This window comes from Lytechinus variegatus, chromosome 3 (assembly GCF_018143015.1).
Source record: "Lytechinus variegatus isolate NC3 chromosome 3, Lvar_3.0, whole genome shotgun sequence".
NCBI lineage: Eukaryota > Metazoa > Echinodermata > Echinoidea > Temnopleuroida > Toxopneustidae > Lytechinus > Lytechinus variegatus.
The window spans coordinates 73,862,423-73,888,040 of NC_054742.1; the positions used below are offsets into that span (position 1 = coordinate 73,862,423).

The 25,618-nt window shown below is 35.8% G+C and overlaps 1 protein-coding gene across 1 annotated transcript; it reads right to left on the reverse strand.

The window, feature by feature from the left end:
- Nucleotides 1-921: 921 nt before the first annotated feature.
- On the reverse strand, nucleotides 922-25,383 carry LOC121411905 (protein O-glucosyltransferase 1-like). The gene is made up of 11 exons (XM_041604795.1): nucleotides 25,236-25,383; nucleotides 16,005-16,095; nucleotides 15,188-15,331; nucleotides 14,323-14,455; nucleotides 12,378-12,502; nucleotides 11,580-11,639; nucleotides 10,897-10,996; nucleotides 7,996-8,054; nucleotides 7,490-7,657; nucleotides 4,451-4,507; nucleotides 922-4,110 (listed from the first exon to the last, which is right to left on the reverse strand). The coding sequence occupies exons 1-11, from the start codon at nucleotides 25,345-25,347 to the stop codon at nucleotides 3,960-3,962; spliced, it is 1,200 nt and encodes a 399-aa protein (XP_041460729.1). The 5' UTR covers nucleotides 25,348-25,383; the 3' UTR covers nucleotides 922-3,959.
- Nucleotides 25,384-25,618: the final 235 nt, after the last annotated feature.

A 25,618-nucleotide genomic window follows, 5' to 3' on the forward strand; every position in this document is an offset into this window, starting at 1 on the left:
TGGGACTGCAATAGATCTTAAAAATAAAAGTCCATGAACAAATACCCTTCCCCATTTCCTACCACATGTATTTTGCTTGAGTAGTGAAAAAAATTTTGAAGAGAATAACATAAGACGAAAAGCGAATCAAAAGGAAAGAAGGAAGAGAAAGAAGGGTATCAAAAAGAGAGATCAGGTTCCCGCTTCATTAACACTTGATATAATTACAAATGCACAATTTCTATAACAAGTTTACTATCAGCCAGTCAGATTGAAGGATTTCAGTAGCTTCAAACAGTTATTGTAAATTTTTTATTGGAAAAAGTTTTATGAAACAGACCCCTGGAATATATTCAATTGAGAAAGAAATAATGTCACCTTTATCTTGCTGCCCCCCCCCTTTAAAATTATACCCTGGTGCCACACTGATACATGCCCCAACTACTAATTGCCTGGCAAGAAACTTTGCCAATAGATAAATAAAAACACAGTTAAATCTCCCACTCCAGTACTCATGAATATTTAGGATTGGGACATTGTCTGCACCCCCCTCCCCTTCCCAAAGAAATCTCTGTAGCTACCCGCCTGATGACATAACATCAAAAGGAATTGCATAGAGCTCTGCATACACATGGTTTGCAGTTGATTATTTAATTAGATTGTGTTTAAACTCTTTTCCAGAGTGGAATTGCAGATCTTAACATGAATAGATTGCACTATATAGAAATAGGAAGAAAGACAAGTGCTGTGGTAAATTGGTGACAGACAGATAGACAGACAGATAGACGGACAGCTGGACAGACAGACAGATGGACATACATACACATAGATATATGCATATTATGTAGATAAATAAATTCCTTAACTAAGATATTTGAAACATGCATGGTCAATAAAATGTAACAATCTTTTAGCTTACATGTACATCAGAATTCATCTCAAAATAGACTTACCACAAGAATACAGAATATTTCCATCATGTAAATATATGATACAAATTATATAGTTATGTTGCAAAATACATGTAGTTCAATTTTCTCTTTCTATTTTCTTATTTTGATTGAAATACATATCAATTGAGAAGGTAGTATGAGTAGCAATGCAAAATAATAGTAGGAACTTCAGTTTTATACTTTACAAGCTGAAAGTTCAATACAATCTTATTTCTAATGCATACTGGTGGGCAGTCCATCAAAGCATCATTGCAAGATAAGTTTGTACGCTTGTGGAAGAGGCTACATGATATACAATTAAAATCATAAACAACTCGCTGGAAATTCCTAAATAAATAAGGAGAACAGGGTGAGATTGGCTTTTGTACAGTGCAACACAATACCCTGTGGCAGTCATAACCTGAATAACTTTGAATTTAAATAACATTGAGACAAGTACAGTCTGCTTGGTGCTCAATGTCAGTGAAATACTGAACTAGTCAATTAAAGTGTGTTATGCATCAAACATTCAGAAAGTATGGTGGGAATTATTTATCAAAGGTTGGACTGGCAAATGGCAATCACTATTTTCCCTGAGGGGCGAAGCCCCAAGGGAAAAATAGTTACATTGCAGGTCCATCCAAGGATTAATAATTCCCACTATGCTTTCGATAGAGACGCCTGATAGATTTGTTTTATATCCCTCTAACTTTTAACGTTAGACCTCGTCCTTGCTGATTTGCAACCAATCTAGACCAATCTTAAGGTTGCCAAACCTATTCCTAACTAGTCTAAGGCCTGTCCAGTTAATACTAGCCAGTCCCTGGGTAGGCTGCGCGCAGCTCTTCTGGTCTGCTGTTAATGAGAGGTACGATGCGCTGCACCGTTGCAGTTGCACTCTGTCTCAAGATAATTTTGCAAGCGTGCAGGCCAACTTATTTTGAGACTCTCGTATCGGACTTTGACTCACCTAATTCACCGTGTATTTGGGTGTCCTGTATGAATGGCCGTCATGGAGTTATATTTTCTGCATGATAATCTAGACCCAATTCTATACTGACTTTTCAGATTGTCAGTAAATAACTTGAGCGAGAGCATGCACAGTTCAATGTTGAGAGAACATATCAAGCATGAGCTTGCGCAGTTCTCCCCATGAAAGTATATTGAAAAAAATATGGAGCTGGAAGAAAATGGAGCTATTTGCAGCTATGTTATTCCCAATGAAATAATACTTTGTCACATGATCACAAATTGACCAATCGTTTATCTAGAATATTCATGAATGTTCATAAGAGGGATATAAAGCCTGATATTCATTACATTTGAATGGTACATGAAATAAAAAAAAATAGTCACTATGATATACCAATATGACAAAAAGGAGTTAGAAAATCACGGTACATGTATATAATTGATAATTATCATTAAATTACAATTTTGACAAACTTATAGAAGCTCATGACAAAATTCAAGGCACAGTGAATACAATAATGAATTCTTCAAATTCATCCAATATGCGTTAGTTCAAAGTGATGATTTTCTAACTATTTAAAAGTAAAACTTACAATTCCTGATTGAGTACTAAAAATGAATATCAATTCTTCTAACACAACCTCGTTGCTTGTAAGCTAAAATAAAAAATGTTCATTGATTAAGAAAATACAGTCTACTACAAGATAAATACCATTTTTTACATTAGAAATATTGGAAATACTAACATAAAATGAAAGCAATAGAGATCTTTTATGAATGTAGTCAGAATGCCAATGGTTGCAGTAGTTCAATATGGCTCAGGGATTAGTTACAACCTGCTCATGTAACAATTACTCACTTAAATTTTGTAAATGTAGTTGGTAATTTCAAAACTGTACCACACATAACAATTAAACATCATCCGAATCTTAAACAAGAGTCTAATGAAAAGTGTTTTATACATATGAAGCAAACATAAGACCCAACTCATGGCCTGACACTATACCAAAAGCACAACTTTGGGATGTATTTTTTAAATCCGAAATAAGCACTCACCCCAACCACTAACCCTGAATCTCAATCTAAACTAAAGCTTGAGATAAAAATTCATATTCTTATTAGACTTATTTCAAAGGTGCATTATAATCAATATTCCCAAATAACAATATTGACCATTTTTTCCACATTTCAATCCTATTTATGATTAGCTTTTACCAACATTTGCATATAAAATCTTCAGCCTACATCTATGTCAGTGTCGTGTGAATACCATTCAGCTGTCTACATTTCAGATGCACAGCTTTGAGAAACCTCAAATCCCTCATGATCCTTAATCCCTCATTCCTCGTTATTTATGATGAAATAAAACTTTTATGCAGAAGCAAATGTTGATTAACCATTACATAACTTAAAAATAATTGAGTGTCATTTACATTCAACACAGCAAAATGACTTATAAGGGGAGAAAAGAGTGGTAAAATGCAGCAAATACTAAGATACCATAATTCAAGCATAGCGTGAACACATTGGATGATTTCAAGTTCGGTTTTGACCTTTTGGTGTTGGTGTTGTGTCAGTTATTACATGAGTATAACACCTAACATAAAATAAAGATGGTTTTGAAAAGTCACTCACTACGTGTTGAGCTGTCAATATTTTGATCTGGAGAGCGGTTCAAGAAAGGACTTGATGGATATTTTATCCGACAAGTCCTGTTTAATCCGATAGTTACCATAGTAACAGTGCTTCTCAGTCAATTAGAATCAATGAAAGATGTCGATATAACAACTTGTTGGACAAAACTGTTGATGAAACTGTCCCCGGGAATATTTTTTGAGCTAGGAAAAGCAATCCGAATTGAGCTTCCAACACAAACACACAAACACCAATACTGGACAGGAACCATGCTGCATGCATATTTGTTACCAGCAAACACTTACCTCTATAAATAAAACATATTTTGTGTTTGAATTGATTCTCTTTTCTCCCTTTTTAAGTTTTGCTGCATTATACTGTATGTGAATGAAGCATATTACGCCTGTTTTCCACCTCTCCCTAATGCTAATGAAGATTGTCTTATAATTCATCCCTTTTTGGTTTGATCTGCTTGAGATCATTCCTGAGTTTAGGCTTGTATTTCTGCAGCTTACCATACCTCTTCAAGAGATTCAACCAGTAGCATTGTACATCCTCCATCCGAAGGTGATTCCAGATGAAGTCACGACCCCTGAGGGAAAAAAATATAAGTAACCAATGGGAAAACCCTATACAAATATAGTATCGGTACATCATATACAAGATCATTATATCAGTAAACGCATGCAGACATAAAAAGAAATTCTGCTTTAAATCACTGTCCAGAAAGTGAGAATATTTACATAAACACACAAATCATAGAAAATACAATATACATTATAATATACCAACGAGAACTTATAAAGCACAATTTTTTTACTTAGTATTTGCATGTGTCCCTAACATTCATTCAAATAAAGACCCCTTTGCTCACTGCAACCATAGAAGCTGGGATCTTGATAATATTTGATTGACAGCTGAATATATCTCACCTGTCTGCAACCTGCTGGGAAACGTCTTGGTTGGCCTTGGCAAATTCTATCAATTCTCTGCAGGTGGGAGCAAGTAAAAAGGGGAAATTAAAGAGAAATTCCAGTAGTTGCAGTAAACACTGATTTCATGAGAAAGTCTGTAAAACAAGGCTTAATTGTCAGTATATCATCGAGGATCTAGATCTGGTACAGTTACATAAACTGAACTTTGTGAAATCTTGAAATCTACGCTGAAAAATGTTCAGACTGAAGATCCCCAACACAGATAAGCGCAAGTGGGACAGTGTATAATTATTGCTTTGAATGTCGGGCCCGACGCTCTACCCGAATCCTGTGCTTATTTGCTGATTTCTCAGCAATTACACAATTTCTTCCAGAATCCTTTGGCACATACATTTTATTCATACAAATAGACACTTTGGTGGTCATTTAATTGGATTCTGCACGAACTCATTTTGATATCGTTACCAAAACTAGCATTTACCTTTAAATGCCAAGTCAATCTCAAGAAGAAAATTATCTTTTAAATACACAGAGAAAAATCAAATTGGATGTAAAACACACAAAAAAGTCATTTCAAAGTTTTGCTTCATTGAAAAAAAAAAGTTTTTCTTGTACTGTAAATACATCCAGGTGGGTGTTTCATAAAGCTGTCCGTAACTAAGAGCAATTTTAAGAATGACCGGTGATCCTTTCTTGTGGTAAATGGTATACATGAAATGCTATTTGGTGATGATGTAGTGTGCAAGAAAGATTCACCAGTCCTTCTTAAAGTCGTTCTTAACTTGCAAATAGCTTTATGAGCCCCCAACCCTCCCCCCCCCTTGTCTGTATGAAAATAAGCGGATCAGATGTCACCCACTCACTTATACTTTGTTTAGTTGGGGTGGACTTAACCGTTAAATTCATCAAGTACATGTACATTTAACTGTCTTGGCTCAGACTTATTGATGCCACAACTGGTCATATACAATGTGTATTAAGTGCTCTTGAGGGATCATACATGATGGCAGGGGCAATAAGAACATACATGTACTGTACAGGAACTTTGTGGACAGTAATTCAATGATTATTTCTCAAACTGCATGCATGTGCATGCATCATATATTTGGGCATCCGTGTCATCAGTGGTTATAATCAAGATTAAAAACAAAGTTATACAAATAACAAGTGGAATGCCTCTGGCCGTCTCACCTGCATCACGCGATTCAACATAGCAGCAGTGCTGACTTTGAAAACTACTATAACTTGCACAAGATGTTCAGTGATACTTGGTTACTCTTATTTCCATGTTTTATAAAGTAGACCAATACACTTTACAGAGATAGGATGGTAATTCAACAAATACCCCCAATGTGGCCAAAGTTCATTGACCTCACATGACCTTTGACCTTGATAATGTGACCTGAAACTTGCACAGGATATTCAGTGATACTTGATTACTCTTATGTCTAAGTTTTATGAACTAGACCAACATACTTTCAAAGTTATGATGGTAATTCAAAAAATACCCCATTATTGCCAAAGTTAATTGACCTTTGACCTTGGTCATGTGACTTAAAATGCACACAGGATGTTCAGTGATACTTGATTACTCTTTATTCAAGTTTTATGAACTAGACCAACATACTTTCACAGTTATGATGGTAATTCAACAAATACCCCAATTCAGCCAAAGTTTATTGACCCTAAATGACCTTTGACCTTGATCATGTGACCTGAAACTTGCACAGGATGTTCAGTGATACTTGATTATTAATGTTTGTCCAACATGTTTGATGTTCAGACCCAAAAAACTTTTAAAGTTTTGATTGTAATTCAATGATACCCCAAATCGGCCAAGTTCATTGACCCCAATTGACCCATGACCTAACATGGACGTGAAACTCATGCAGACTTGGTGACTTCTTACTCCTTATGTCAAGTTTAATGACCTAGGTCACCATATATTTCCAAAGTTATGATGACATTTCAAAATCTTAACTCAGGTTAAGATTTTGATGTTGATTCCCCCAACATGGTCTAAGTTCATTGACCCTTAATGACCTTTGACCTTGGTCATGTGACATGAAACTCTGATAGGATGTTCAGTAATACTTGATTCCTTATGGCCAAGTTTCATGAACTAGGTCCATATACTTTCTAAGTTATGATGTCATTCAAAAACTTAACCTCAGGTTAAGATTTGATGTTGACGCCGCCGCCTATAGTCTCACTCTGCTATGCAGGTGAGACAAAAACTAATTCATTAAGCATCTCAAAGAAAACATAAGATCGACCTAAATTCTTGCAAAGTGCATGCATTTATTTTCATTGTTGCCATAATCTAAAACGTAACAGCTGAGCTGGCCACTCCTACAATCTTTTTAAGAAATGCACCAAATGTCAGACATTGTCACAGATCTTAGCTCCTCCACCTGCATATTTTGACGCTGCCCTTGCCTGGATAAAACCATCAGAAATTACCAGAACATACCGAGTATCTCACCAAAAATTATAAAGATTTTATTTCATAGGGATGAAGTGAATCCATGATTTAAAAGCTGGGCAGAGGAACCTAAGACACCAAATAACCGGATACCATCTGCCTGGACAAAACCCACAAGAATTACCAGAAAGAACAGTTTCTCACCTTGCATCCGATAGATCTTGTTTGACAGGGACAGAATGAACCCATTCTTTGAAAGCTGAGGAGATGAGCGCCAAATACCTAACATCCTAATGCCACTTATGTCTGAACATAACCCTCCAAAAAATTATAGATAGAACAGTTCCTTACCTTGTTACCTTGAACTTGTTTTACAGTGATGTTGCAAACCAAAGCTGGGTATAATAACCATAGGCATCACTATCCTGGAGCAGCCCATACCTGACAAACGCCCAATAATTACCACACAGAACAGTTTCTCACCTTGCATCTGATAGATCTTGTTTAACAAGTACATAGTAAACCCATGGTTTGAAAGCTGACATCACTGCCCTGAAGCAGCCCATACCCGAACAACCCCTCAAGAAATACCACAAAGAATGGTTTCTTACCTTGCATCTGATAGATCTTGTTTGACAGGGATGTAGTGAACCCACGGTTTGAGGGCCGGGTAGAAGAACTCGAGCCACTCATCACCCACATGAAAGACAAGGGAACGGCAGAGAAACAGGTGCTTCAGTCGGAAGCTGGCAGCAACTCCACGGAAATTAAACAGATATCTGGCAAAAAAACATAATGAAACATCATTTACAAAATAATAGTTACATAGTGCTTAATACATGTTTCTATGTTTCTAAAAGCTTTTTACATTGCAATAACTATTACCCCAATCATTGGATCCTGGCATGCCCGCACACAATCTATGCACATTCTCCACTCCCTGGGGAGCATTCTAACAAGATTTCCAAGGCTCAATTGCTCGGCATACCACATAGGCATTTTACAATAATTTGAATTTCAATTTTGTGAGAAAATAACTTTTAATAGTGAGTTGAAATTCAGAGATTTTGTCCAAGGCAAGTGTACATGATTCATTTAAAAATAAACCAATACTAACCTGTATTTGCAGTGTTCTTCCAATGATATTTCCTTTGCAGGAGGCTCATGTAAAGTATCCTGTAAATGGATATGAAAAAATAATTAATTGAACACACTAATTATTTCAGGGCCCGCTCCTTGAAATCATGATCAAGATATTCATTACTTGCCAACCTACTTTATAATTATTTTACATATATTTTCCAAACTATATTCTAGGACTGGGAATAAAACTTGAACAATTGATGTATTTGATCAGTTTACCAACAAATGGCAACCAAATGCTACTTCTTACACTTATCAAATGTTAACCTGGGGCCCGTAACACAAAGCTTAGCAATGATCGTAGAACAATTTTCTACATTGATTGCATTGACAATTTACAATCAATCATGAAAATCAAGCGTACGATTAACCTCTAACTTTTGTTTATGGGACCCCAATGTTGATTTGAGACATTTGACTATTAGCACGTGGCTATAATCTTATACAGTGCGTCCAGAAAAACGAAACCGAGATTTAGTGATGATTCATCATGACTTAATCATAAATAAAATAGACAAATGACCTATCAATGTAAAGCTTAGAATCTCCTCTTTCATCCGGTATTACTTAGATTATTTCTCATTCCCGCATGAGTGAGCAAAAACAATTTGAAAAGGGGATACCAAAAAGTCACTTGGCGGGCCGTATCTGTGTTTTAAAAAGAAAACCACATTTTTTAAAAGTTCAATATCTGCTCTTTAATTTGATACCTCAATTACAGAAAATGGTCAAGAAATAACAAAGTTCTGGTTATTTGAAATAAGGCTTGAATTTCAATAATTTCAGAAAATGAAGAGGTTTTACAGGCTAGCGTTCAAACTCACTCGACACTCCGTTTTGTAAACGATTAGCCATGCATGAAGTCTTTTGTTACCGTGCGATAGCTTCTGTGGGAAACCGGTGGTGAAAAACAAGTTTATTTAATGAAATTTAGGGAAATACAAGCATTATTTTGAGGGATCATAACTTTTTTAATTCTCGACCATTTTCTGTTATTGAGGTATCAAAGAAAAGAGCAGATATTGAACTTTTTAGTCATGTGATTTTCTTTTTGAAATTCAGATACCCCCGCCAAGTGAGTTTTTGGCGTCCTCTCTTCGAATTGTTTTTACTCACTCATGCGTGAATGAGGAATAATCTAAGTAATACCAGATGAAAGAGGAGATTCTAAGCTTTACATTGATAGGTCATTTGTCTATTTTATTTATGATTAAGTTATGATAAATCATCGCTAAATCTCGGTTTCGTTTTTTCTGGGACGCACTGTATTTGACAACAAAGTGCACCACAAGATAATACTGGTAAATGAAATTCATGCTAAAATTGAATGAATACCAAAAGTTTTGTAACTCTTTCAAAACACTGCAATGTGTTGATGTGCATGTCCACTGGGACACTCGACTGGGTCAGCTCACTCATTATGTGTGACTAATGGTAGGTCATGTGACTAGGTAACCTTTTTTGCTCTTTTTGATTATTCAAACTATTTCATGATTTACCCTGGTGAACAATCAAATGGTAAAATGGGTATTGGTCCTAGGCCTACTGTTTTCTTCATTTGCCAGGCACCACGAGTAGACATAAAAGACTTTCTGTTCTTCATCAGATTTGAAATTATGTAACGTCTGAGACTCTGAGGACTTCCATGGTGGGAACAAATCGACATAGAGACTTCAATGTACACAATTTTTTTTTTTTATGCATGCATTTAATGATAATATTAGTAATGATAATAATAGGCATTTATATAGCACCATATATCTAAAAATATTATATTCCGAGGTGCGTTATTATTATTATTACCCCGGCTTTAGCTTGAGCTGCCTTTTAATCACTCATGCATTCAAGGAATTAATCCTGCCGGGTACCCATTCACCTCACCTGGGTCGAGTGCAGCGAGATGTGGATAAATTTCTTGCTGAAGGAAATTATGCCATGGCTGGATTTTGAACCCACGAACCTCTGTTTCAAAGTCAGAAGACTTATCCACTGGGCCACAACGCTCCACCATAATAATATTAATAATGCACTACTCCTACTGTAAAAGCATTTTACACAATGTCTCTATGCATGGTATACTATTAACCCAGCTTTAGAAAGGCTACTTTAATATATAATATCATCATCTATATAGAGCGTTTTAGCCATACATTTAAAAAACACTTATTTTGGTCTGCATCAATTGCCTGTGCAGAGTGTATCCCTAGAATGACCAAAATCCAAAGATTATCCCATAGGCTCTTGTACAAAATTTGCTATCGAATATGAGAGCATATTCAACAGTATAGTGCGCATGGGCGATTGCATGAAATATACAATGCGTACAACAATGAAAGCACTGCGTTACGCAGCAAATAGCACAACTCCGCTCGATGATGTCATAATGAACTACATGCAAGTCGCATGTCAATGACCAAATTTTATCTTATGAAGTGATGATGCCATTATGTGATAAGTGATATGACTTGTTTAATCAAATTTCACCCTCTTTTTGATTGAAAGGGGTGAATAATTATATTGGATGGATTTCTTTCATAGAATACCAGAAATATTCCACTCATTAGGGCCAAAATACTCAACTGCGATTCATGGGATATTTGTCCAAACTCTTGGAATATTTCTGGTATTCCATCCTGAGCCATCCAATATAATATAAATAATAATAACAATAACATAATAAAAATGTAATAGAGTGCTTAATCATTCAAGGAGTTCCTTCCTACTGGTTCCTACCTACACCTGGTTTGTGAAAGGCAAATGAGGATAAACACCCTGTGAAAAGATGGGAGTGCTGCATCACTGAGGATTTGAACCCTGGACCTGAAAAGGACCGCCCAAACTCTGTTATCAAAATTATCAAAAAAGTTTCACTCACTGCATCAGATTTCCACGCTTGATTCTTGGTGTAGCTTGCATCCACCAAATCTGGGTCTTCTCTTGATAAGAGGACAAGAGGATCTCTCTCAGCGCTTGTTCTAAAGGAGGAAATATCAAACATTTTTATCTAGATATAGAAGGCCTTAATAGCGGTGCATAGAATACCGGGATGTATATTTTGGTAATTCATGATTTGCCTGTGCGATATCAGAGCGTATCGCACGATGGACTGAAATCTGACTTTCTGATTACTTAACTCTGACCTGTGCAATAAATGTAAACTGTAATAAAAACATGCCAATTCTTGTGAAAATGACAACATTTTTAATGAAAATGGATAAGATTTAATCATTTTTAATACATCTCTTGGAGAATCACGAAAGTATACATGTATGGCAACAATGATTGTAAATTGGTGAAAAAAGAAAATTTCCTTTATGGACAATAAAGTTATCCTATTCTATTCTGTTCTATTCTAAAATGACCAAAACAAATTTTAAAACATATTTCATTACATGAAGAAATAAAAGAATGAAAAAATACACTTTGTACTGTATTCGTGCAACGACACACAGGTTACTCAAACATCGACTTATGCAACACTGACTGTAGTTAATATAACAAGTCTACATACAGCACTAACCTTATATTCATCATAATACTAATAGAAGCAAAACCTACCTTGACCCTCTGAAAAATGCTTTATCTTCTTTCTTTTCCCAAGGTAATAACTTTGATTCTCTGAAAAAAAGGAAATACATACCAAACAAATAATATATCAACGTGGAGCGTTGTGGCCCAGTGGATTAGTCTTCGGACTTTGAAAAAGAGGGTCGTGGGTTCGAATCCCAGCCATGGCGTAATTTCCTTCGGCAAGAAAATTATCCACATTGTGCTGCACTCGACCCAGGTGAGGTGAATGGGTACCCGGTAGGATTTATTCCTTGAACGCTTTAGCGCCAATATATGGCCGCTCAGCTACAGCCGGGGTAATAATAATATACCAAAGTATATTTTCAGCGCCTTGAGCACATAATCAATGTGGATTTGGCGCTTTATAAATACTCTATATTATTATTATTATTATTATTATCTGCCAACCATTAAGAACCCCCTCCCAAATCTGAACAAAATGGGAAAGTAACATTCACAGATTTGCTTATCTACTTCTGAAGAAGTATTACACATCTAATACATTCTCATAAATTTAAACTAATATTGCACAAAAAAGTTCCTATTAACAGGGGGGAAAACAAAATGCTTGTTACATTTATATATTACAGCACCGATGGAAAAAATGATAAAGGGTATACACAATATCCCAGTCCAAAGAAAGGGTATTGAGGCCAATGAGAAGAGCATCAAAGATCCTGGCTTTGGGTTAATTCAAACCCTGACTTCACTCCAAAGTTAACTCTCCAACAATAAAACCAATACTTTTCTGAAAAGTCTTTTCCTGAGATTAGAACCCTAGCTTACCTGTCAAGAGACTCCCTGAAGAGATCCCATCTTCCAAGGCCAGTGGGAAACAACGGCCATACCGCTGGGCCACCTTCCCAGAAGGTCCAAGCTGGGTACATGATGTCATAGTGCTGGCTTGTCACCTGTTGAATTAAGACAAGATAGCAGTGATGGACAATGACTATGTATCTTGAGAGAATCAAATGACAGTTACAACAAGCCTATTAAAGAGCCAATGTATGCATAGTAACAAAATGAGAAGGAAATGTTGAGCATTTTAATTTCCCATAAATAGCAAATATTACAAAGCAGTGCTTTGAAAGAAATTCACCATTGATTTTTTGTTATAATGAAACAGTTGGAAATATATCAGGCGTGGATCCAGAACCAGACTTTAATGGCGTGCAAATGTGCCTGTCATGATGACAAGTCAACAAGTTTGCAGTTGGCAAAAAACACACATAAAAAGTCAATAGTAGGCCTCCATTGTTACTAAATTTTGCCATAGAAGATTTAAAAAAGAAAATTTTTATGGACTCAGAATGTGCTTGGGGTGGGGATGGGTGGGAGTGGGGGTTTGTTGGGGTTGCAGTCAATCAGGTCAATTCTACCAGTGCAATCAATTTTAGGCATTCAACATGCAGTTTGAAAGTGTTCTAATCCCTTCTATTTCCAGAACCATCATCAAAATAAATCCACTTTACAAAATTAAGTTTAGTATGTTAAAATCATATTTAAAAGTGCATAATCATATTTAAATCATATATAGGAGCGCCTTGAGCACCTAATAAGGTGGATATGTGCGCAACATAAATACCCTATATTATTATTATTTTAAACATGCTTAAAATAATGAATCAGGGCAGTATGGATATCATATGAAGCCATTCTATCAGCTTTGAAGGAAATCACAAATTCTGCAACCCTGACCGACAGGCAGTTGGTTGCGTAAGCTTCAGGAATACTAAAGAAGATGAAGACTTTAAATTTCATCATATCGCTGATGGCAATGAAGAACATGATGATGAAAACCAGCAACATTGCTGAATCACTCCAGAAGGAAGATTTAAATATCATAGATGCTCTAGAGCCAACAGAATCAGCTGTCATCTCACTTGAGCACATGAACGGTGACACTAATGCCATGGATGTTCAAATTCAGTCTATTCTTCCTCTCGCTTGGAATGCTTACAATCTTCTCTTGACAGCACCAATAAGTGTTACAAAGGATGAACGCACATTCAGCCATATGAAATTTATTTTAAAAATTTATCAATCAACCATGGGGGACCGGCGACTGGAAAAGACCTTACTAATACTGCCGACTTAAATCACTTGTTAACAACTTGGTCATCAAAACCAAGACGTTAAATAAAATATAGAATAACATACAAGATAAGGTAACTTCATAATTTCTGTAACATATTTAATAACTGAAAGAGATACATGATGTTAGCAGTAGCATTCTTGCAGTTTAGTTGGCACATGGTCTTGCACAGGTCAATTAAAACTTAACAAATCTTTGATTTTGAAACTATACGGTATATCAAAATTTGCCATTATACTGCAAGTTAGCAACTAAGGCACAGTAGCCTTTCTATTTTGATCCAAAATGTGTATTTTTTACAGTGCAAATACCTTTAAATCTTTGTAGAATTTACCTTAAAGTATTCACCAAATGCCACAAATTCATTTCTAAAAAATTCAAATTCTTTTAGCATCTGAGGGGCACATCCCCCCATCTCCCCTGTGAGTGCATGTTGTGTGAAATCTAGTTGGCAAATTTAGCTGGTACACCCACCAACAAAATGCTACTGGGCTTTCTGGCTACAGCCCTGAGAATACATAATCAAACAGTTGCAATCTGGGTAGGGATCCAGGAACTATTTGAGTCGTTGAGGACTGAAGCTAATGTTGCTCAAAGTGGGCATGGCACTTTTGCCTCAAAGGAATGTGTACATACCTTACTAAAAGAGAGTACAGGCAACGGCTTGGCATATTTTCCACTCTGTGGCCAATCTCGAACATTCATCACAAACTCCATGTCTGGGAGTTTCTTAATGATTTTCAAAATGAAATGTTCAACTCCACTGCATCTATTGTAAATGAAAAAAAATATTGGGGGAATTCATAAATGATGTTTATGTAGAGCACTGATGTAAAAGGTCTTAAAAAGTGAAGATATTTAAAAAAGGAAGAGAAAAAATGTAAATCAAAATTGAAAAAAAAAGAGACATGCAAAGACCTTAAGAATATAAAAAAGGCTATATGATTTTCTGTTATCATTTCTATAATCATAACTTTAATAATAATGAAAATTATCATTCAACATTACAGTCACAAACATCACCGCAGGCAACACCATCATCATCATTATCATCATCATCATCATCATCATAATCACCATAATCATCATCATCATCATCATCATCATCATCATCATCACCATTATCATCATCATCATCACCATAATCATCATCATTTACATAATTATCTACTCTATTATTCATTAACATCAAAATCATCATTACTTTGATCATTTAACACTATAATGATCAATACCATCACTCAAATGACAAAATCAGCATCAAAATACTTCCACCAGTATCCCAATTATCATCCTATTCATTACTTGTAATTTCTTCATTGACATCATCATCATCATCATCGTCGTCAACATCATCATCATCATCATCATCGTCATCATCATCATCACCATCATCATCATTATCACCAACGATCATCACCATCATCATCATCATCGTCATCAACATCATCATGCTCAATCCCTGGTAACTAAACAAGCCATTGCTTTATTTGGCACTTACCTAGCAGGAAACATGCATTTCTCTTCCCTAAAGAGGTGATGGTTGATGATCTGGTAGAGTGTGCCTCTACTCTCAGCTCTCTCCACATCCTCTCTGGTGATACCTCCTCTTTCCTGCCACACCGACAGGTCTTCATCCATTACTCTAAAAAAAAAAAGAAATGGCTGAGAAAAATTAGATGAAATCCCAACTGCGAGCATTAGCTCTGCATGATACTTGATATTTGGGTATTTGCTTTGCGTGAAAAAAATAATTATCAAATGTTCTTCAGCTAGAACAAAGAGATAGGATCAACAAAAATAACCCTTTTGTCTGGCCCTTCATGAGTAGCAACGAAAAAAAGGGTAATATTATCATGTTGACCTTATAAAATGTATGAGGATAAGTCCACAACAATTTAAACTTAAATATTGATTTATCATTTGATTGCTAATCTTATCAGGGGAAAATTACATGGGGGCTGAGGGCGATTTAGCCCCCGAAATGCTCATAAGAGCTCTGGAAACAAACAAACAAAAAAGCCCTGCAAATTCAATTCAATTTAACTTTATCCAATTCAAATATTAAAAACATTTAACAACACATAATAAAAAAATGCAATTCAAGATAAGATAAAGTAATTCAATGGTATGTACATGCATATTGAATAGAAAAAAATGTATTGAAATTAGGTACAGCTGTAAAAGACCATAGAGGTCTTGTCAAGACAATTCCTATTTATTGCAGTGTTAAAAGCTTATCCTATGTTGCAGATTTAGGTAGTAGGTTGAGCAAAGTAGCCCCTGAAAATAGAAAATAAAATTGGCCTGAATCATACCCTGCATGGCATGAGCAGTCGTCCATTGCACAGTCTTCATAACTTGATGTAGCTTCCTCGATCAGTGACAGGTAAGGCTTCCATCTGTCATCTGTAATGAAGAGAGATCAGAGAGGAGATGCTGATAATTAATGTTGGTCTGGTTCTAGATGATCATGATCATGTTTAATTTGTGCTGGATTGTCCACTGAATGCCAATAAACGCGTCTAGTAAAATGAAATTGTCTTCTCCTTCACATCTTTTGATTTGCCCCTAGTAGAAGAAGCATGGTTTGGACTCTTTGGAGAAAGCTTTGAAAAGCAATACAGGGAAAAATCACTTGTTCACTGCAACCATCCTACCTGTGGGGAATCTACAGGTAGGACTATGGTATGCCAATGCTGTACATAGCAGACATTTTTAAAAAAATCATTAAAATATCACTTTTGTGACCAAAAATACTAATTTCCATACAGTTGCAATTTATTTTTCATTAGTAATTTGGGAATAATTTTTGTATTCACCAGAGCGCTCAAAAACTTGAATTTTTGGCATATTTTTATGTACACCCTCTATTGGTGGAAAGTAATATGGCAAGAAAATTTTCATTTTTCAATCTCTATTTTTAATTAAGAAAAAATAATTTAAAGAATTAAAGTGACATAAGAGCCAAGTAATATATTGAATAGCTGTAATGGAAACTGACAGTGTAAGAAAACCAAGCATTTGTCCCATTGAAAAAAAAAATAAGCCAAACATTGCCACCCTTATTTTGCCACACATGGAGATGTAACTGAGAACAAGGTTATATCAAAACGTTATATCATAACCTTGTTCATTGAATGAGTGGGAAAAATAAGAGATAAAACAAGGATGTCATATATGTACCCATCAACATCGTAGATGGTCAGTGACTTCACTTCAAATGATGAGGGATTGTGCAGCCTATGATTGAATGATGATCCTCTCTCTCTATGATAATGATGTTCTCAATTTTTTTTAAGGCAAAGGGGGGGGGGCAGGAAGACTAACACAACTTAGTATTTTGCAGATTGGTGATTGATAAAACTATAATAATTTTGGATTTATATGATACAAACTCAACTGGTTTATAATTCATATTACAAAATTACAGGGGCCGGTTGCACGAAAGGGTCTTTGCAAGGACCGTCTTTCGTGTCGCCCATCTTTTATGATGCGCCATGTGAAACGCATTTTAAATAAATTACCTGCAAACATATTTCATTCGTCCGTTAAAATTAACAAAATATTTGTTAATAAAATGTGATATATCATGAAATTGTATAAAATTTGATTTAAAAGCAAGCTAACGAATCTTATTCTTTATCATAAATTTCAGAAACACCCCGCTTATAGCGTATCATAAAAGTTGGGCGACATGAAAGACGGTCCTTGGAAAGACCCTTTCGTGCAATCGGCCCCAGATCTATGCACTCCTAGTACCAATGAGGTCCAACATTACATGTATGGACCTCATAGGCGACATCAGTGGAAATGCGGGGTTAGAAATCTTTGACTCGCAGGATATTTCGATATTATTTGACAAGTACGCGCTCTTTATATAATTTTCTTTGAAATTATAATTAAGGATCGTTAATACTTTGTTCCCAACAACAATGAAATTAAAGATATTAAGGGAAACTTACATTTTGACGACTTTCCTGATTTTCTTGGCAGGTGCTCTTCACTTCTGACGCACGATCGCAGCTGAATATAGATCAAGTGCTACGCGTTCTCGTCACCTGATCGGTTTGTTATTCTTTTCGCCAGACGTTAATAATTATATATTTGATAGTGCTAGTATTCATCGCGAATTTAGGTGAAAGAAATTGAAGTTAAACAGCGCCAGCTTGAATTTTTCGACTAACAATGTTTCAAATTTCGCCACCCACTAGCCAGCAATTATCTTTTTCTTTTACCAAAATACTCTCCCCAAAAAGGAAGATTTAAAGAGAAAGAGAATTATGATGGTAGAGAAAACAAAGTCCTTTATTTTCCCGCTTTTACTAGCTGTTTAACGCGAATTTCAATCGAATATCAAATGGGGTTTACATTTTTTTAAAGTCTATTAATAAAAAAATATTCATTGTCTGGATTTTAGCTCCCCGGTTGAACTCCCATGAAATTTCAATGTTTTTCATGATTACCAAAAATGGTTTAAAATGTTCAAGTTTTTTATCGGGATAAACAAAGTTTTAGCTCGGTGCGCTGCGCTCGCCTTATTTTATAATGCTGAGATAGCATTTTATGCTGTTAATGAATTCCCACTATGATTTGATTGGTAAGGTCATGAATGATTAATAAGATTAATTAATTCGTGTCTCTTTCTTTCCTGGAAAAAGCAAAAATTTCATGAACTTGAAATTTTCTGAATTTCGGGAAGAGTGGAAACATTGTGTATGCGAGTGTCATACTACAGAGAGAGGGAGAGAGGGGGGGGGGTCCCTCAGCTACTTGTCCTCGCCAATTCCCCCAATTTTCGTCTTGCTCGTGTTTTTTTTTCACCCTTTTTATTAAAAAATTAGAAAGAATTGGGTGTCAAAAAAACACCAGGGGAAATGAGAAAAAGAGGGAGAGAAACATATTGGGATAAGAAAAATTTGTGTCACATAATTATTACATAAGAAAATATTTGTCATAATTTATGAAACTTTACTTTTTACATGCATGGTGCCCACCCACTTATATATATGAAATCTTAAATTACTTCACCATGGCATCTCGTGCTAAATGTTTTCACCCTGCTATATAACTTTGAACCTGCTGACAGGGATTACTAATTTAAGGTTAAAGGTTGAATGTTTATCAAACATAATTTGGTTGGGGTCTATGTGTTCGTCATTCATGGTGATATACAATAGAATATTCAGAGGTGTCGATCATGGGGGCGGCAGGGGCGATCGCCCTAGCAATATTTGGGGGATATCGTTTTGCCCCCCCCCATAATTCAGCATGTGCAAAAATAAAATATGATTGCAATGACACACAAAAATCAGCAAGCATGATAGCGATACATAACTCGTTCTTTAATCCTGCTCAAAATATCCGCTTATCAGATTGAAATAGAATATATAGGTAAGCAAGTAGGTAGTGATATACTGCAATATCTAATAGTGCTCGACTGTGTATAGGACAGGAGTTCTCAAACTACGGCCCGCGGGCCGGATCCGGCCCTTGGAGCTTTTCAATCCGGCCCGTGAGACTTATGATTTCCATAACAATATCCACTGATGCAAGCACATCAGGTTGGGGAGCTGTGCGTCATTCAGATGATTCTTTCTCTCAAGGTTTTTGGTCTTCTGGGTTACAAGATTTGCATATCAATGCTCTTGAATTGCTAGCAATAGAACAAGCACTACATACCTTATGTAGCCAATGTCAGGATATCCATATTCGTATTTTCTCTGACAATAGCACTTCGGTCGCTTATGTTAATAAGATGGGAGGTAATGTACCCTTTTTAAATGACATAGCGTTACGCATTTGGTTTTGGTGCATTAAATAAGGAATTTGGATTTCCGCCTCTCACGTGGCAGGGAAAGATAATTCATTTGCTGATGTCCTTTCAAGGAGGGACATGAACAAGGAATTAAGCCTACTCCCCTGTATTTTTAATAGCATTATCAATACCACGTTTGCCCCTGACATTGCTTTGTTTGCATCATCTGAAAATAAACAACTTCCAAAATATGCTTCTTGGAAGTACGACCCATTTGCATATATTATTGATGCTTTTTCCATTTCGTGGGAATTCTTTTCTCCTTACATTTTTCCATCCTTTTGCCTTATCCCTAGAATCCTTCTCAAACTTCGAGCAGACCAAACAAGACTGGCCCTCGTCATAGCCCCGATGTGGAGAGCACAACCCTGGTTCCCTTCTCTTCTCCACATGCTGGTTGCCCCACCCCTTCTTCTCCCAATAAACTACGTCGCCCCAACAACTATCCAGTAAGTCTGCACCTAGCCGCTTGGATACTCTCGGCAGACAATGGAATGCAGCAGGCATTTCAAAATCAGCTGCCAACTTACTCGCCCGATCTTGGAGACAAGGAACGTCTAAACAATATCAATCTGCATGGAATCAATGGTGTGATTGGTGTTGTAAACAACAAATTGATCCCTGTTCACTTAACTTCCTTGCCCATGAACATTCTTCAGGCAAAGCTTATTCCACAATTAATTCTTACAGATCTGCTTTATCTTCTGCCATTCCACCCATTGGGATGCATTCAGTGGGTCAACACCCTTTAGTCGTACGTTTAATGGAAGGGATATTCAATGAAAATCCCCCTAAGCCTAGGTACAGTAGTATGTGGGATGTGTCAATTGTTTTGAACTACATTAAGTCTTTACCCGATAATGAACAATTAACCCTAACACTGTTAAGTAAAAAACTTCTGGCCTTGATGGCCCTTGTTTCCGCCCAGCGGGTTCAGACGTTATTATGTTTAGATATTTCCTCTTCTATATCAAATAATCATGCGGTATTCTACTTGACAGAGTTACAAAGGACAACTTCTACCAAAAACAGTTTAATTAACCAGACTGTTGAATTTAATTCATATCCACATGATAAGAAAGTTTGTGTTATATCGTCCCTGCTAGAGTATGTGAAACGTACTACCCCTTTAAGGATTGAAAATGGTGAACGCAGACTTTTCTTTTGTGTGAAGCACTGCCTTAGCACCTGGAATATGATTAGCCCACAATTTTTCATTGTGCATAATACGGTGAAACATTTTATGGGTGCTACTTTTATGCTTCATGTATATAAAAATGCCTTATGTATATGCTTAAAATTGCATGGGCTGTTACATTTTGTCTTTATAAAGTGAGATAATTATGAATTTTGCGTTGTTCAAAAAGTTTACAAAAAATGTGATTTTAAGATTAAGTGTTAAGAGTTTCGATTAGAGTATCCCCCTTAAAGGACAAGTATAAAAGAATAAAAAGAGAAAAATTGAACAAGCATAACACTTAAAATTTCATCAACATCGAATGTAAAATAAGAAAGTTATGGCATTTTAACAGTTCGTTTCATTTCACAAAACAGTTATATGAATATCTCGGTCGGTGTGCAAATGAGGAACTGATGACATCACTCACTCACTATTTCTTTTGTATCTAATTTTATGAAAGATGAAATATTTTTGTTTTCTCGACATTGTCATGTGAAATGAAGTTTCATTTATCCCTGAACACGTGAAATTCCATTATTTTAACATTTTGTGGTTCAGGCAAGGAGGTCCTAATCGTAAATTGAAATATTGTATAATTCCAACAGTAAAAAAGTACAGAGATAGTGAGAGAGTGACATCATCGACTCTCTCATTTAGCATGTTTATATAACTATTTTGTTAAAAATAAGGGAAACTTTGAAATGTCATAACTTTTTATTTCAAATCCGATATTGATGAAATTTTCAGCATTTTGCCTGACTGACTTTCTCTATTTGATTAAAATCAACATTTTTCTGAGGTGGACTTGACCTTTTAATAATAAAACATTATTCTATGGTGTTTCTGAAATAAAAATGTTTTTAATAATTAATTCCAATTTCGTGGATATGCTGTTATTCTATTCACATTTATTTCCTACTTCATATAGGCCCTAACAGATTAATATTAAAGCATATGTAGGTGAATTATATTTTAGAGTACATTGACACGAACACAAAGATTTAAATGAACTCTGATGTGGACATAATTATGAAGTACATATATTTTGTGCTGTGATTTCTCTTTTGAATTTTATATTCATGCGTCATTTGGGTTAATCATTTCTTTATGCACATAATTATTTTTGCCTCCCCGTATTTCTTTCAATTTCGTACAATGTGTTGTTACTGTCACAATTTGGATTACCTAGCACGTATATCATCGACACTGGATGAAAAGTCTAAATAAAAATTATATTTTTGTAAGGGTTCAGATTAGTTTTCAAGAGGATCTTATGTTATGAAATTTTGCCTAATGTACTCATATTAAAAGAGCAATTATTCTTCTCAACCCAATTTAAAGAAAAGGTGTTTTATTTGCATAATGAGGAAAAAAAATGTGTGTAATCATGTTGATGCATATTATTTTTTGATCCAAGCAACACTGTGTCGTTCGTTGTTATGTCTGCGATTTTTTTCCATGTATTTCTAATGTACAAAATACTTTTAAAAATGCTGAGTAATAGTTTAAAGGTCTGTATTATTTTTGCAAATCATTAAAGAGAGCACAATTTGAATTGAAAACTTTGTTTTCATAAATAAAATTGGATTAAAAATAGTGAATTGCAGAAAAGCATTGTTGCTCGAACGCAAGCCATAACAGCAGACCACTGCAACGAAAGAAGCACATGAAATTGACTAACGTGTTTTTATTGTTTGTATTAAGTTGATTGATTACAATGATGATGATGGTGGTTATGGTGATGATGGTGGCGGGATAATGATGGTTGTAATGGCCATGATAATGACGTTGATGATGATGATGATGATGACTAGATGTTGTTTTGTTATTTTGTCTTTTAATAAAATAAGTAGTGCAAATTTGAATTCATTAAAACTTTATTATGAAAATAGCATAAACAATGGTATAAGAAATTGGTATGCATTAAGGAAAATCCATTCCTGACCAAAAGAAAATAAAAAAGTGATAATTGAGTGATGACGTAGGCCTATATATGCGAGCACTTTTCCTTCAAATCGGAAACAATTAATGTTTAAAAAAATAAAGGAAATGTCATTTTCTATAAATACATGCTAATGACATTCACTGTACCTTCAATATATCAATAGAACTTCATATCCGTTCCAAAAAGAAAAAGGTGAGTCATTAGAGATCATTAAAATTGGAAAATAGAGCATTAGCTCGTTTATGACGACAGAAATCAAGCATACGAAAATTTATTAACTCTAATTTTGTTCAAATAAAACCTCTGATTTTTTAATGATTTTTCTTAGTAAAAAAAAAATTATCAGGGTAAAAAATCCCCTTTCACTTGCAAAACAGTTTCAGTGTGTAACGGTAATTTAAATCATTCACCTGATAACCAGAACTATCCAATAAACAAGATAATTATCATTAATTCATGCGGGCGCGCAGCGCGTGCTGCAACGTTTAATATATTGCTGTGAAGCGTAAAATAGAATGAATATCATTTAAAATATATATCACAGATAAAATTATACCAGCTCGACGCGCGAGCTAAAAAAATTACGTTTTCCGACTTTTTTTTTTATATCAATAACAAAATGGATATGAAATTAACCGACTTATGCGAGCATACAATTTAGACAGGGTCTATCCTATAACCTTTATAATATACAATGTCTTAAGTCATATAAAGAGAAACGCAGATTCTAAGTATTTTTTTATAAACAGGATAACTACATAGACAATTTATTAATTGAAAATTTGGGATTCTTTTCCTAAAATGAATATAAAAGACAATAAAGAACACAATTTATTTTCGGACGAAGCCAGCAAAATTAGGGGACCACCAAAAATTTTGTACAAGCAAAAGAAGGCTTTACAGGGGGTTGGGACCGATAATTTTTGACAAGCAACAACAAAATGTTATCAACAAAAAAATTAGCGCGATCGTCCCCAATCAAATTTAGGGGGCAGGTCCCCCACCCCACCGCTGGTTTTAGAGCGTCAGAGTGCGACTTACCTTCAACCGCTATCACTATCGGTAACATGAAGCAATTGGAACATTTTCCGATTCCATCAGCTTGTCATTTTTTGCAAACAGTCCAACAAACCCTGCTCTTGTAAAACAGGCAGACATTAATTTGCTGAAACGGACAACATCTCAAACTCAGTATTTCTTTTACACAGATACATACAATCTCACCAACCCCAATACTTTTCTCACTATTTTCTCCTCCCTTAAATTTTCTATTAATTTTTTATTTGCTTGCTCTCTTTACTCTCTTTTCTTCTTTCTCTACCTCCTTTCTGTCCTATTTTCTCTTCGATTTTTTTTCTCGTCTCATCGCTTTTCCTAATCCCCAGCCCCGACGGCCGCGCAAATTAACCGACAAAATCCAGAATAGTGGGAGAAAAAGGGCGAAAGGGCAGAAAACTCTGCCCAAAGGGGGGCCAGAGGCTAGAAAAAGGTTTATCACCCCATAGTCAGGTCGTCTGGTGCAAAATACATGTTTCATTCAAATTTAGATTTATGTATTTCTTTCAATAATAAAATACCAAAAATAGTAGGGGATATTTCATATTGTACCCCCTACAATTTTTATAAAGAGACGCATCTCCTTGGGCATTTAGGCCATGGAGGGGGGATTCAGTGGCGAACCGTGACCCGGAGGAGAGAAAGCATGGGGGGGCACAGCATTTCACAGACATTGCAGTCCCCCTCCCCAACCCTTTGTCTCGTCCGGGTCACGGTCCGCTACGGGGGGATTACTTGTACCTCCCTTCATTTTAGTGACGGCCGTGATTCTAGGTCGGAATCATAATTATTTTGGAAGAGTGTAATACACTCATAGAGATGTATACGCTCGATCTCATACCTGACGTAGACGGCGCTATTCAACAAATGCACAATCTCCAATATAAAAAATAGAACAGAAAGTACGCCTTGAACACAGGCCAAAATGCCTAACGATTTCTCCGCGGCATTAACAACTATCGTAAAGGGCGCTCCATTTATAAATAAAGATGGATGACTAGCATGTCTATGGCGACAGAATTTACCGCTACTATTTGCCAAGAATTGTGAGAAGTGGTCTGGAAATGCAACAAAAGAACCGGTGAGTACCGATTAAACATTATTATACTATTCATACCTATCTCTCAAATGTGTACCATTAAAAAAAAATCGCAAAAATCACTTAGTTCTAAGCTAGGGCGGCCCAAACGCGCGTGAGTGGAGTCTCAGTTTTTTAACACGGGTAAGTATTGGGGTGTCGCCTAGAGTGGATCTATGCACTATTCCTACTTAGGCCTGTTTGGTTTTTCTTTTTATTAATCATTTAAAAGTTGGTTTTCTTGACAAGCCCTTGACATCGCCTCACACTCTCAAAGTCACCCTAGATCTTGATCTAAATATTTCCTAAACTTAACCGTAACGTTGTCGTTAGAACTTAGTAACATCGTAACACAAATATGTACAAGTGGGACTAACCTTGGCCCAACTTACAACTAGCAGTGTTAATACGTTTTAAAGGTCAACAAACAGACACAATAAAACGATAATTATTGAGTATCTAGGCAACTTACCGTTCTCTGTATCTGCAAATGTATATATAACCTGGTATCCAACCAGAATGATGAAAATTGGGAGAATTCCTGACCCAGTCGTTCCCATTTTCGTACGACAGGAGGCTGACATCTTTATGCGAATTGTACAAAATTATATGTGGTATCGCGCCATCTGTAGTTACTTTGTATAGTTACGTACCGGTACCTAGAAGAGAACAATAGAAATTCATTGATTCACAACAAGGCGAATAACCAATCATGGAGTGACGAGTTGCAAAACGAGCCGAACTTGACAGTTGCCTTAGACGCTCGAGTGGCTATTTATTAACTCATTTTACACCAGTATATTTGCTGTATTATATCATTATTCTTTATTTTAAAGAGAGTAAATATAAGACGTA

What these genes read in the sequence shown, in the direction of transcription:
- LOC121411905 (XM_041604795.1), bottom strand. Translation starts at nt 25,347, where the DNA reads ATGTCAGCCTCCTGTCGTACGAAAATGGGAACGACTGGGTCAGGAATT. An exon ending in TTCAGGGAGTCTCTTGACAG is followed by an intron (nt 11,640 to 12,377) that starts GTAAGCTAGGGT and finishes CCTTTTTTTCAG; the next exon opens with AGAATCAAAGTTATTACCTT. An exon ending in CAAGATCTATCAGATGCAAG is followed by an intron (nt 4,508 to 7,489) that starts GTAAGAAACCAT and finishes TCCCACCTGCAG; the next exon opens with AGAATTGATAGAATTTGCCA.